The 14,713-nt window shown below is 36.8% G+C and overlaps 1 protein-coding gene across 1 annotated transcript; it reads right to left on the bottom strand.

Moving 5' to 3' along the window:
• Positions 1 to 12,155: 12,155 nt before the first annotated feature.
• On the bottom strand, positions 12,156 to 14,000 carry LOC148938983 (uncharacterized). Its single transcript, XM_089107419.1, has one exon. It carries the CDS (start codon positions 13,998 to 14,000, stop codon positions 12,156 to 12,158), a length of 1,845 nt encoding a protein of 614 aa, XP_088963545.1.
• Positions 14,001 to 14,713: the final 713 nt, after the last annotated feature.

The following is a 14,713-nucleotide window of genomic DNA, read 5'->3' as shown; positions in this document are numbered from 1 at the left end:
TAGAAAAATTGAATAATATAAATATTTACTTATATAAATAAAAAGCAGAACGAATTAGTTAAATTTGATAACAATGCTTTTTATCTGTAAAAATGGAAAATAGGAAAAATCTAAAACAAAGTATTGATCTAGTGACTGGAAAAAATTCGTGGACATAACAAATGAACACCAATCAATCAACCCAAAATTACATTCAAGGATGTATCTCGTTTTGTATTTGTATAAATAATGAAAACTAATTAGTTAAAGTTGACCACGCTTTTCATCCTTAAAATCATAATAGTATAACTTAACAGAAGCGTAACACGAAAAACAAACAATACAAACAAAAATTTTTTGATGTAGGATTAACGTAAATGATTAGCTTCAAATGTAAAATAAGTAAATTATATTTGACTTTTATGCATTGAAGATGGGTTTTTATTTAATGCTGAGAAGTTCATAATGCCATGTAACAATACTGATGATCAAATATTTACAGATTGTTTGCCTCATTTGATAACATTTTATTGATTTAACAAATATTTACATGAGTACAAAATCTGATACCTGTATTTAGTTTCCTAAATATTTCTGAACTGACATGCGGGCCTGTCTAAGATACCTTGACTGGTTTACACCTTTGTTCTCGTGACTTTGAAGAAGTATTAAAACTGCTATAATCATGAAACGGGTTCATTTAGCTGACACTAAGTTAAAAATACAACATTTTCTGTTTTTGAAGAAGCCGCCCCATCGTGTATGTTGGTTGTCGAGTAGTACTTATAACTCTCAAATGAAGCACAAGGTTACCGGGCATAGGTGATTTGTCTGACTTCCGTTTGAGACGAATTGAAAAGGATCTATTTTTTAGTTGAAAGTTTAGAAAATAAATTAGTAACAGTTTAGTTTTGATATTTATTAGTAGGGAAAATTTCAGTGGATATTTCTTAGTCCTTTTAGTTTGTTTAGGCTGGACTCTTTGGGTAGTCTAGATGGCAAGACAAAAAGAATAATGTTCGGCAATCTGTCATCTTTCATCTGCAAAAAGTAGATTTTTTACCCATCTCATATTTTGAAATAAGGTCAGTCAGACGGGTACCCGATACAGCTCGATGACAATTCTTCTGGAAAGCACCTCATAAATCATTTTCAGTATTTTGAGTGGCCATTGTCCGAAACATACTTGATCATTGTTATCAGTGTAGCTTCTAATATCCTAATTTTGGCTCTCAGACTCATCTTCCCATCTTTCCTAACCTTTTTCGACCTTAAAAACACATCCTTGGCCTATGTTTTATTGTGTTCATCCTCTATATTCTCTAATAATAATACGTAGGTATTTAAAGATCGATCGATCACCTTATCGATCTTCTCGTTACCCAAGATAACTTTTTCATCAGCATTAATTTAACTCAACTGAAACGATTTTATGGTCAAACACCTTAGATGGTCATGCCGATCAGTGACAGTTCTTATCGTAGCAAAAGATAAGGCACGCGCTATATCTAAATCACAGCCATAGCCATCGTTATCCCGATTATATTTTATTTCTAAATATCACAACCAGAGTCATGATAAAACTAGAGACATTAAAATATAAAACTCTGAAAAATTTAAAAATTAAATAACTGATTTCAAATTAAAGAAAAAAAACTTTTAAAATCAACATCACATAAACAGAAAATTAACTAAAACAACTTAATCTTGACAATTATAGGCGAATGAGTCTAGTATCAAAAACTTCCCAAACTAGGGAACAAAACTATTTGTGGGACGGTGGTTCCTGCGGAGGAACCCACTTCGGATGAAACTTCGGTGTATTCAAATGTTCATGTATCATTAGTAAAGAGGTAATACTGCCTAAAACCCCAGATACTCCTGCAATGATTTTGACAGCCGTGTTGAGGTTCTTAATAATCCCCCTTTTAGGTGGGGAATCCATAGAATGAAAACATTGGTTGTATTTCCAAAATAATTCGATATGTTGTTAATTTAAATAGTTTTGCTATATTGACATTCCCTTAGGAATTGGAACTTTTACTACAGGCTTGGAGGATTTCATTGCATGCGTTTGTTGTAGACACAGTTTCATACACTTTTGGCACTGGATCGGCTTTGGAATTTAGGGCTTGGGTTGTTTGATTTGCCAAAAGAGGAATATCTGGTCTAGGATATTGTTTTTTTCTCTCAGTGTAAATAATAAAGATGTGCTTGTGTTTTGGACATTAGAGTCATGTTCACCCAGTTGGGTGACATCTGCAACTTGGATTGTGTTGCCAGCTCTGTCATAAAGCCCTTCTTTTATCTCCTGACTAGTGCTTTCTGGGGCGACATTTGACACTACTATTTTAGTTGGGTATTGGGGTGGGTTCTATGTAGCAGTCTTAATTGGGACATTAAGGAAGGATTTTAGATTGAGTATTATGTCTGCTGATTTACGATCTTGGAGAGCTATTAGCAAAAATCAATAATGTTTAATGTTTAGAGAGAACATTGAGTTTAACAATTTGAAGATTGCAACCCTTTTGGAATAATCTTATTTATCTCATAGAAGGTATCAGAAGACATTTTTAGGTTTAGGCCGGGGGTTTGTGAAGGAAGAGTTGGTTTTGGAGCAGGGGGAGGTGACATAATTTCGATTGGGGAGACTTTTTTCCTTTTTTGTATCTCCGAGAAAGGACCTCTTGGAGGCATTTTAATTTTCATAATTGATAGTGACATTAGCCCCCACACTCATCAGTGTCATAGTCATTGAGTTTGACCCATCGTTTGAGCTTTGCGACAGACTTGACCAGTCACAATGGGGTGAATGTGGAAGTTCTTCGGGAATATTTTAGTTAGGGTCTGGAGGAACCTTGAGGGGGGTGGGTTCTAAACTTTGCCTATTTGAACAAGCTAACAAAAGGAAATTACAATACCGTCTGCACTCTCGTGAGGAGATGTCTTCACCACCCACCAAAAAATACTTTGTATCACAGTGTATTCCAGAGAGTGGTTTGGTAAACGGTTGGTTTAGGTTTCTGAGTGGTTACTCAAGATAAATATACACAATACATTTTTATAAATTTCTTAAATGTTCAAAAAATTTTTATAGAATAGAATACAATATGATTTATTGGCTAAAATAGCACAAAAGCTAGCATAAGCACGTCAAATTACCATAACAAAACAAATGTTATGTGATAAACATAAAACAAAAAATTGAACCAATAATAAAACAGATGTCAGGGGAAAAGTTATATCAATTATTAAAATAGGAAACAAAATAGGGGACAAAAGAGTTTTTGTACCTCATGGTCAACATTTGGGGATACAGGTCCAGTTGGGTATTTGGAGCTCTAAGAGCATTGCGCCTTGTTTTAGGAAGGGTTGGGGGATTTTCTTTAAAGGGAGGTAGAAAACGTCGATGAAAGTCAGAATTAAGGCACTTGAGACCAAAGTTCATGGTAAGGATGTGACGTCGTGATTCCAATGTAATAAGTTCAAGTCTAGCCAAACCTTCATTGTATGTAGTATAGGCCGTCCCCGGAATAATTTTTACTGCTCTTTTTTGAACACTTTCAATTTTAGAACATAGGTGTTTGGTCAACCCAGGGTGTCAGACAGGGCAAGCATATTCCAGACAGGGTCTTACATAAGAACAATAAATTATTCTAAGGTTTTGGATTGATATGGAGCAACGTTTGAGAAGAGAGAAAGATTTAAGGAGAAAACACCCTTATTTAAATAAGTGGGAAATGTGGGAATTCCATTTAAGGTCGTTTTCCAACTGCACACCAAGCAGTTTAACAGTATTTAAATTTGGTATGCAAAGGTAATTATTGATAGGGGGTATATTTAAAAAAAAAATAACATGAAACTGCTTTTGGGTATGCTTAAGTTGAGTTTAACTTTGTCAAGATCATTCTTTAAATTGTTAATTAGTGAATCGAGTCTAACATTCAAAGTATTAGATGTTTGACAAAGGTTCAGTAATGTCAAATCATCCGTAAATTTAAAAGTGTTGTCAAAACTTGGTAAAACATTATTAAAAACTATTAAAAATGCTAAAGGACCTAACTTAGTCCCTTGAGGTGCTCCACAGGAAATTGAGGAAAAACCTGAGGAATCCCCGTTAGAGAGGACTACACATTGCTCACGGCCAGACAAAAAAGCTGGCTAACATACCTAAAACAAAATCTCTTGCACCTAAAGCCCTTGCATTATCTATAACCGTCTGATGATCCAAATTATCAAAGGCTTTGCTAATATCAGCAAAAACAGCCTCAACGTAGGAACTATTCAACTCAAGATGCTTGAAAATAATGTCAAGTATATAAATTAAGCAATACATGGTGCTATGATTCGGCCTAAAGCCAAACGTGTTGATTTATCATGAATACCGTCAAAAAGGAAATTGTAAATAAAACTTTCAAAGATTTTAGAGAAATGGGGGTTTTTGATATTGGTCTTAAGTCAGAGGGAACTTTTAGGGTCTTAGTTTTCGGTATAGGATATATAATAGCTTGTTTAAAACCCACTGGAAAAATACCATGTACTAAACATTGGTTAAAAATAGCAGTTAGAGATACATATAAATGCTGTGCAGATTCTACAATAAGTTTGGTAGGGATATTACCTTGATATACTGACTTATTTATGTCAAGAGTTTCGAGTTTAAGTTGAGTCTGATGAATTTCAATCATAGGAATGTCACTCACTGCACTATTGGCCGGAATATGCTGGAGTGGCGGGTGAATTTTACAAATTGAAGCAAAATGATCATTTATGACATCCTCATTCACTGGGTCACCATTACTGTCCAGTAAGAAAAATTTTGAAGATACCTTTCCCATGAGATCTTGGACACTTTTGTGGAATTTCTTAGGGTCCAAATACAATAACTTATTGAGCACGTGCGCACCATGCTCCTTTCTTGCTTTACGGATTTCGCTAACAACGATGTTTCTAAGCTTTCGAGATTCTTGGAAAAATCCTTCCTTAAAGAGTTTATCACGTTCATTTATTAGGTACAAATTTTTTTTATTTATCCACGGTTTGCAGTTAGATTTGCGAGTAACATTTTTCACTGGAAAGGTGTCACAATATAACTGGAAAAGTTCCGCTGAAAACTTAGAAGCCATTTCATTACCACTAGTAAGACAGGATATTGGCCCAAGATTTGGATCTAAGTTTTAATTTGAAATGGGCAACCTTCTCGTCAGTAATGGGTCTGTAAGAGTAACTGATAAATTGCTTAGGGGGAAATGAAGATAAGGGGGTCCAAAAGATGCATAGATGGTCACTTGCTCCTAATGGAGGGGCCACTTTGGGGACACAGTAGCAATCTTCAATGTTGGTAAAAATTAAGTCTAGGGTTTTATCACCGCGTGTAGGCGACTTGACCACTTGATCAAAGCTAAGAGCAGAGCTTATCTACTTTTGGTCTAGCTCATTAAAATCACCACATAATATAATTGCAGCATAGGGATAGTTGCAGCGAATTCTGTCAGTATACAGTTGCAGATATGCCGTCAGCTTCTTTTTAAATCCACAACGAGGAGGGTAATAAATAATACAAAAAGTCATGCAAGATACTTCCTTTGGGAGGTTTTTGGGCCTGGTCCATAGCCATAGAACTTCGGTTTTGGAGTTGTTCACTATTTCGGAAAATGAAAGAACCCGATTAGGAAGGGTAGACCGACAAAAAAAATCTACTCCTCCACCATGAGATAGAGGGATACCATCTTTGTCTATCCTGGGTTTAAAATGGGAAACATAATTTGTAATGGAACAAAAGTCTTCAGTTGCAGACCATGTTTCGGTAAGGCAATCAATATCTATCTGGTTTTTATCAAGATTAATTTGAAATTCATCCATTTTATTTACCAGTGACCTTACATTCGCTAGAAGGATTCTGGGAAATGTGTAGGAGGAGCAGCAACGTATCAAACCAGGGTTTCTTGATTTGTTATTGTAGACTTGTTGTAAGTTCTTGGGTTCATTTGATGTAAATAACGGGACTGAGGAGATGGACTGATTTGGCAATTTAAATGGGAGGGATCTGGAACGTAACATGGAGGTCTTCTGAATGGGTTTGTTCGGTGTTTTTGATAATTCGGATTCCTGTCGCTTTTGAGGGCAGGTGGGAACAGTGGGCTGGTGTGGCGAACTTCGTTTTTTGGCTGCTCAATATTCATAGTGATAATACACGGGAGAGAGTTCGACAGTTGATGATAGCTCTTTCTGGTATTATTAAAAAGTTTTTTGAATGCGCCATAGCCATGATTCAAATGAATCCGGTCACAACCAAAACAACGACCACTTCCAAACTTAAAACAAACTTTCTGGTGTAATAGTTGGCAGTCAGAAACTTTACACTCACCCCCAAAATTAAAAATCTTGCAAACATGCAGATATTTACATTTTTTGCCTTTTTTGCAAATATCATTCAAGGCGAATTTGCATACACCCTTATGTGCAGTGAGTTCATGACCGCTTATCTTGATTGACTTGATCTTTAGTTCGCATTCATTAGTATTCAACTTCATGTTCACCAGGTCAGATGAACTCTTAATTATGTTATCCCCAAGGTAACCGAACTTTTGAAAAATACTAGTTTGTTTCATCACCTCTTTGTTACAGGAAACAATTGCATATTTATCTGGGTGGGATTTGTTAATGATAATTTCCTGATTTCGATCCTCATTAACATCAGACGACTTTGGAGGGATTTCATTTAGACGTGACCTAAGGTCTATGATTGCAGATATTTCCTTGCTTGTTAATTCTAATTTATCTCTCATTGCTATAAGGGAAAGAAGTGATAAGTCCGATAGGGGATTAGAACAACAATTGTCACAAGTAGTAGTTTCCGTCTGGCAGGAGGCATTAGATTTGTTGGCTTCGAGGTGGTCATTATTACTTGGAAGGTTTGGAGCTAGAGGGGGCGATCGAATTTCCATCACAATGTTCGCCAGGTCATTGCCCGATAGACGACGAGGGGGAGAGGCTGGGGTTGACTGGAACAACTATCAGCATAAGTGATTGACTTTTTTGGACCATCCTTGTTTAAACTATTCTTTCTCACAGAACAATCTAGGCACGGCCAACTTTTAGTCTAATGGAAAAATTCAATTCTAGAACATTGTTTGTGTAAATAGGATCCACAGTCGTTGCATATCAAACAGTTTAACGTTGCCCTGCAGCAACAATCGGGGCATACTCTCCTAGTCATTCTTGGGGTTTAGGATAAAATGGAGTTTAGTTTCTAATTAAGTCCAAACATTAGTCTCTAATTAATCCTTTTAATTCACACCTGTTCAAAAACTGGGATTTAATCCTTTTAAAGAATAAATATGTCTTAACAGGTCAGAGACTGAATAGCAACTGAAAATCAGCTTCTTTTTTTTGAAGAGGCACAAGAACTTACCTTCAATATGTTCCAAACCACTCAGGTATAACTGGTAACCATCAGGCAGATGAAATCGCAAAAAAATGGTATAAATATTGACCAGCTGAGTGGGAGACTAATCCCATTTAGATTTTTTTACGGCTGTAGACTCAGAGGTTTTGGGAGGGTAGACCGAAAAAAAAAGCCACTCCACCATGCGATAAAGGGATACCATCCTTGTCATATCTGGGCTTAAAATGGGAGTCATAATTTGGAAGTGAGCAAAAATCTTTCGTGGCAGACTATTTTTCTGTAAGGCAAATAATATCAATATGGTTTTTGTCAAGACCAATTTGTAGTTCATCCATTTTATTTGCTAGTGACCTTACATTCGTAAGAACGATTGTGGGAAATGAGTAGGAGGGGGAGCGATATATTATACCAGGGTTTCTTGATTTGCTATTGGACACTTGTTGCAGATTCTTCGGTTCGTTTGACTCAAATAACGGGAATGAGGAGATGGACTGATTCGGCAATTGAAATGAGAGGGATCTGGAACTTAACATAGAGTTCTTCTGAATTTCTTCTGTTCTGATGGGTTGCTGGTATGATGGAGGAGGGATGTGCATGGGGTGATTTAAGACAAGTGGCATGAGATTCAAACTCATAAGAGGGACTGGCTGTCTTTGGCAGCCCTGCATCAACAGAGGTGAATTTTTTCGCTCCCTGGTTTTTGGACTTCGCAATTCAGTCTTGGCACGTGGCTTTCTCCTTCTAGAGAACGTGAGATGCACATTAGTACAACAATTAATAAAACAAAAGCCACAAGCAAACTTTCTACACAGATGTTAGTGAGGCAAAAGACAACACTCATCATGGCATCTGCCTTTAAAAAACTCCACGTAAACATGAAGAAACGTGCAATTCTCCGCCTTTCTGAAGTCTCCACTTATGTGAAATCTGCAAACACGTTGCTCGGGGGTATGATCTGTTGTATTAGTCTTCATCTGTAAGAAGGGATCGAGGTTACCCTAGTTCAGTCTGAGTGGTTTAACTGCTAACAAAGCTACTGCATTGAATAGATACATCAGTACTGGGACATTTTGAGCCAGTCTGGTTTAGGCATTTTTCACAGGTAAAAAGAAAAACGTCCCGGAGGCTTCTACAGGGCAAAAACTATGTCCGCATCAATTGCGCATAGGCTACATGCTTGTGGTGTAAGCATTGGTGACAATCGAACGACGGGTTGTCTTTAGTTGTTCCGCCACATATGAGACAACTCAGGTCAGAACTTGAGCGGTCTTTTCTTTCCACCGTTATATTTTCTACAGCATCCATAAGTCTCGGTGCTATACCAGGAGCAGCTGGTGATTTTTTCATCTCGTTTGCACTCGGGAAAATATTATTCGTTTTAAATTGATCGTGGTTTTTCTGGTTGTTATTTGGCTGTTTTAGACTGTTATTTTTAGACTTAAAGAGTTCGTTTGAGTTCAATCCTCTAAGTTTATTAGATCTCTTGGTCCAAATCTCTGTAGTTATTAAATCCCTGAATCCCAAGGGAATTTATATTAAGTAGCAAAAATGTAAATAACAGGTAAATAAAATAATCCGCTTATAAATGTCTCTAGAGAAATCACATAGGATGAAACCTTACTTTATTAAAAGGTTAATATCCAAAAATACGGTGTTCCACACAACGAACCCCGAAACAAGACTATGATATATCTACATCGTACTTCCAGAAATATTGTCCAGATCTGTGTGACATTCCAAGTTCATTTTGAGTCTCCTCTGCCAGCTGTCGGTGAATCAGAGCACTTGCGCTCTTGTAGGCCAACAAATTGATTCTTGTTGATTTTCCTTGCATTCGCCATAGATCATTCAGCATTATTGAATTTATACGTGGAATATCTGCATTCAGAAGATTTTTGGAGAATATTGCACTTCCAGCAATATTTATATGCGTAGCTTTCTCCTTCTACGGAAAGTGAAATGCACATTAGTACAACAATTCATGAAACAAAAGCCACGAGCAAACTTTTTACACAGAGATTAGTGAGGCAGAAGACAACACTCATCATTGCAGTTGCCTTTAAAAAAATCCACGCGAACATGAAGAAACGTGCAATTCTCCGCCTTTCTGCAGCCTCCACTTATGTGAAATCTGCAAAAACGTTGCTCGGGGGTATGATCCGGTGTATGAGTCTCTTCATCTGTAAGAAGGGATCGAGGATACCCTAGTTCAGTCTGAGTGGCTTGACTGCTAACAGGCTACTGCATTGGACAGATACATCAGTACTGGGACATTTTGAGCTGGTCTTATTACCCTGGCATAGGTATTTTCACAGGTAAAAAGAAAAAATTGTCCCGAGGGCTTCTTAAGGGCAAGAACTATGTCCGCATCAATTGCAGCGCAGGCCATATGCATGCGGTGTAAGCATTGATGACAATCGAACGACGAGCTGTCTTTAGTTGTTCCGCCATTTATGCTGGATATTCTTTTTGAGCAGATGCCGCAATGTTCAGGATCCATAATAGATGCTTCTGCTATGCACAAAGAGTTTTGCACTATGCACTGAATCCCAAGGTAATTTATATTAAGTAGCAAAAATGTAAATATAAGGTAAATAAAATAATCCACTTATAAATGTCTCTAGAGAAATCACACAGGTTGAAACCTTACTTTATTAAAAGGTTAATATCCAAAAATACGGTGTTCACACAACGAACTCTGAAACAAGACTATGAAATATCTCCATCGTACTTCCAGGAATATTGTCCAGATCTGTTTGACATTCCTAGTTCATTTCGAGTCTCATCTGCCAGCTGTCGGTAAATCAAAGCACTTGTGCCCTTGTAGGCCATTAAATTAATCCTTGTCGATTTTCTCGCATTCGCCATAGATCATCCAATCTTGTTGAATTTACGCGTGGAATATCTACGTCTAGAAGGTTTTCGGAGAATATTGCACTCCAAGCATAAAAATATGAACGTGAAGTTGCAGAAACAAGGGGGAGAGTAGTATCGCAGCTCATATTGTAGACATTTTGAAATGACCGACTTATGAAGTTTAAACCAAATGATAGAGCCCTAGTAAAGAACCATTTATTCGGTGTTAAAATAGAAAAGAAGCCAACCACTCAAAAATTGTTTATATCACTTGTATAGAAAAGGTGAATAGGTTTAAAAAAAGGTCAGTTTGTTTGGATTACTGATTTTATAATTAGAGTCGAATAGTAGACCCCAATTTTTTCCCAACAAGATATACTACTTTTTCTTTTAACTCTCCTGATGTTTTATAACTACCATGGTCTAATGTATATGGAAGACCGTTCCCAAATTTTTAATATGTTTGACATTTTGTCAATTCTCCTTTGAACAAAACTTTCTAGAATGACTTCTTTTTAAATGGCTCCAAATATGACACCACTACTGTGCCTCGTAATGAAAGGTGGAAAAAAGGCCATGGGCTTGGTTCCAAATCTGGGTATTTACTCTAGCTCCAATGTCTATGTTTAGTCAACCTATACAAACTTTAATCAATAAATAATATCAAATTGATTAGTTGAATTAGCCTACTTCTTTGAATATATTTGTTTTCATGAAGCAATTAAAAGAGCTTACAAACAAATCAAAATCAATAAAATCAATAATACTTAATTCTTGTTTTTTTTTGTTTTTTTTTATTCAGTTTCAAAATACAAACAAAAAATGGATGTTCATGAGGGAAACCAAGCTTCAAAGCTTCAAAAATATTTATTTATTTATTAATCCACATAATGGTAAGCTAAAAAGCTTGTCGTACTAATACAATATATAATAAAATAAAAGGCAACACAAAGGTCTAAACTGAAAAGACACTTGTGTAAAACTGGCTATCAACCAACATATTCTTAAACGATTCAACTGATCCGGCTTCAACAACTTCTGGCGGTAAATTATTCCAATAGTCTGTGACCCTATTAACAAATGAATTGTGTCCGATTTTCCAGTGGGTTCTTGGTGGGTAAATTTTATAAGGATGCTGTCGTGTCAAGTGGTAGTGGCTGAATTCGAAAAATTTTCCTACCTCAATATCATCCACGCCTTTGATTTTTTTGAATGTGTTTATGAGGTCGGTACGGCGACGCCGGAAATGCAGTGAAGGAAGTTGGAGCCTAGTTAGTCTTTGTGCGTAAGGAAGGTGTTTCAAATAAGGGATCCTTTTTGTCGCCCGCCTCTGAATCTTTTCAACTCGGTGCTCGTCTGTTACATTCAGAGGAAACCAAACAGAAGTATTATATTCAACAACTGGCCGAACAAATGATTTATAAAGTAACAGAAAATTCTTAAGATTAAACTTCCTGAAATTCCGTTTTAAAGCGTGGAGTTGGTAATTTGCATTTCTTACTACAGTCGAAACATGTCTATCAAATTTTAAATGTGTATCAAAGTGAACACCGAGGTCGTGTACAAATTCTTCTGACGGTATCTGTGAGCCAGATAGGGAGTATGCACGGCTGGGCTGATTTTTATTCCCGTAATGAAGCACTGCACATTTTGATGCATTAACAAACATCGAATTAGATTCGCACCATGGTGTTATTGAATCAAGATCTTCTTGAAGTATAGGCTCATCATCGGTAGTTGGTATTGGTCGGTAAATTTTAGCATCATCAGCAAACAACTTCACTGACGAATGACGAACACAAGATGGTAAATCATTGATGAAAATACAGAAGAGTAAAGGGCCCAAGCAACTACCCTGGGGTACCCCACTCAGGACATCAATTGATTGAGATGCTGCTTCACCGACAATTACCTATTGAGACCTACCACGCAAATAATCAGCAATCCAATCAACAGTTCTTACACCAATATTATAGAGTCGACATTTTTCAACTAGTTGTGACATTGAAACTTTGTCAAAAGCTTTGGCGAAGTCTATGTAAATGCAATCAAACGGTATACCAAGATCAGCATAATGCTGAAAATCAACAATAACTTCCAGAAGTTGAGTGTTGCAAGACCTTCTCCTACGAAAACCATGCTGGGCAGTATTCCAAAGATTATTTTCATCAAAATAAGTTTGGATTCTTGCAACAATCAGCTTTTCCATGACCCGGCAAAAGATAGATGGGATGGAGATCGGACGGTAATTTTTAAAATCTGATTTTAGACCAGCTTTGTGTTGGGATTTAACCATTGCTTCCTTCCAACCTGAGGGACAGGAACCTGTAGCCAAGGACTGATTGTACAGAAACGTAAGCGGTTGTGTAATTACATCAGCAATCTGTATTATCATAGTGTTAGAAAATCCATCCATATCTGGGGACTTAGATGTATCAAGCTTTTTAAGTACTTGATGAACCTCTGCAACACTAAAGTCTATATCATTACATGATAAAGTCCCACTATGTATTCCCTGAACTAAATCTTGGTCATGATGTGTCTGGTTAGGTGTAACAAAAACTGATGCAAAAGTTTCATTAAATATGCATGCTTTATCAAAATCGTCATCAATTTTTTGTTGTGTAACCGGATGCGTGAATGTGCAGTTACTCGGTGAAAAGTTCGGCTTGTTTCTATTTACATATTTCCAAAACTGCTTTGGGAAAGTTTTGCTCGACTGAATAATGTGTCGTTCCAGTACTTCCCTATTTGCTCTTAACAACTTTATCGCCCTGTTACTAGCATGTTTATACAATGACCATATGTGATCATCCTGATTCATAGAACTGTATTTTTGCGAAATCTTTTGTTCACTTTTTAGTTTAGTGGAAGATCTCCAAAGATGATTTTTTTCCTGGATTGACTTGAGTATATGTCTAGGTAGTTTTGGTCTCTTCCTTTGGCCAGAATAAATTTTAATCAAAGGAACAAATCTATCCCTACATTCTATCAATGCCTGTTTAAAAAATTCAAATGCAACGTCAGGCACCACTTTTCCTTTCTGCAGCTCATCCGTGATATTCAAAGACACAAGGAATTCCCTCATTGACTGATAATCAGCCCTAGCATAATCATACCTACGAGAATCAGTATTTTCTCGCTGGGCAAATGTATTCATAGTAATTTGAATTACAGAATGGTCACTTTTTCCTAGTGGAGAAAACATTTCCAAGCCTAAAATATCATCAACATGTTTCGAAATTACTAAAGCCAATATTGAGGGAATAGAATCGCCTCTTGCCCGTGTGGGGCTATTTACATGTTGGTGCAAAAACAAATCATCAAGTCTATCTAAATAAGTCTGTTCATATGACTCACCTGGCTGACTTGTGCTCAGCGTCTGCCAATCAATATTAGGGGGGTTGAAATCACCCACCACAAGTAATTTGTGACTATTTTTCACAAGATAAGTCAAACAATTCAAAATATTGGCATCATTTACACAACTAGATGGACCAAGTGTTGGGCCCCTGTAAAAAGCAGCAAGACGCAGATAATTATTCAGCGAAGGTAACTTAATATCAACTACAAGGCACTCAGACACCAAATCAAAAATGGGGTTAACAATCTCACTGAACTTAACGGATGTATGAATATAAATGCATATCCCTCGTTTTGCTTGTTTATTAAACACTAAACTATAATCAGTTAGATGCTGAAAGTAAGCTAATCGGTCATTACAATGTTTTGGCAAAACTTCAGTTACAACAACCATATATGGCACACGGACCCACGTTAACTCACTAAATTCTTCCCATTTAGTAGACAAACAGTCAGCATTAGTATAAATCACTTGCAGATTTTCACTCGGACATCTCAAATCCGGCTTGGCGACAAAAAGGCTCCTCGTGAACTAATTCCGATCCGTTTTTGCGTGTCTTGATCTTCCAACCGCTCTCTCCGGCTGCAATCTTCTCATTCAGCTCTTTTTTTAGAACATCATACTTCTTCTTATCGATTAAATCGGCTTCACTTTTGTCATGAGAAACTCGAAAATTTGGTATTTTAGTTTTAAGAGCATCTTGTTTACTCACTAAGAAGAAGAAAATAGCGACGAAGACCACACTGCCTTTCCATCACAAACAACAAAAGTACGAAGAACAAAAGGGAAATCTTTTTGTAAGACAGTGGAGATAATTTGAATGAATATTTCGGCCCTATGTCCAAGGGCCGTCCTCAACAAGACAAAAATATATAAAAGAAGTGAGTCTTTTTTCTTTTATATATTTTTGTCTTGCTGAGGACGGCCCTTGGACATAGGGCCGAAATATTCATTCAAATTATCTCCACTGTCTTACAAAAAGATTTCCCTTTTGTTCTTCGTACTTTTGTTGTTTGTCACTAAGAAGAAGGCGGCCAAATCGCAATCGAGCGGGGATTTGAATATCATTTTTATCGGCCTACTTCTATTAACTTGTTTACGACCCA

Source organism: Artemia sp. Qi Xiang Cuo, unplaced genomic scaffold (assembly GCF_049724085.1).
Source record: "Artemia sp. Qi Xiang Cuo unplaced genomic scaffold, ASM4972408v1 HiC_scaffold_23, whole genome shotgun sequence".
Lineage (NCBI taxonomy): Eukaryota > Metazoa > Arthropoda > Branchiopoda > Anostraca > Artemiidae > Artemia > Artemia sp. Qi Xiang Cuo.
Note: the sequence above shows the minus strand (reverse complement) of the source record. Positions and strands in the feature narration are given on the sequence as shown.

Bases quoted from the DNA above. Each gene is read 5' to 3' on its own strand.
- LOC148938983 (XM_089107419.1), bottom strand. From the start codon at position 14,000: ATGGTTGTTGTAACTGAAGTTTTGCCAAAACATTGTAATGACCGATTA.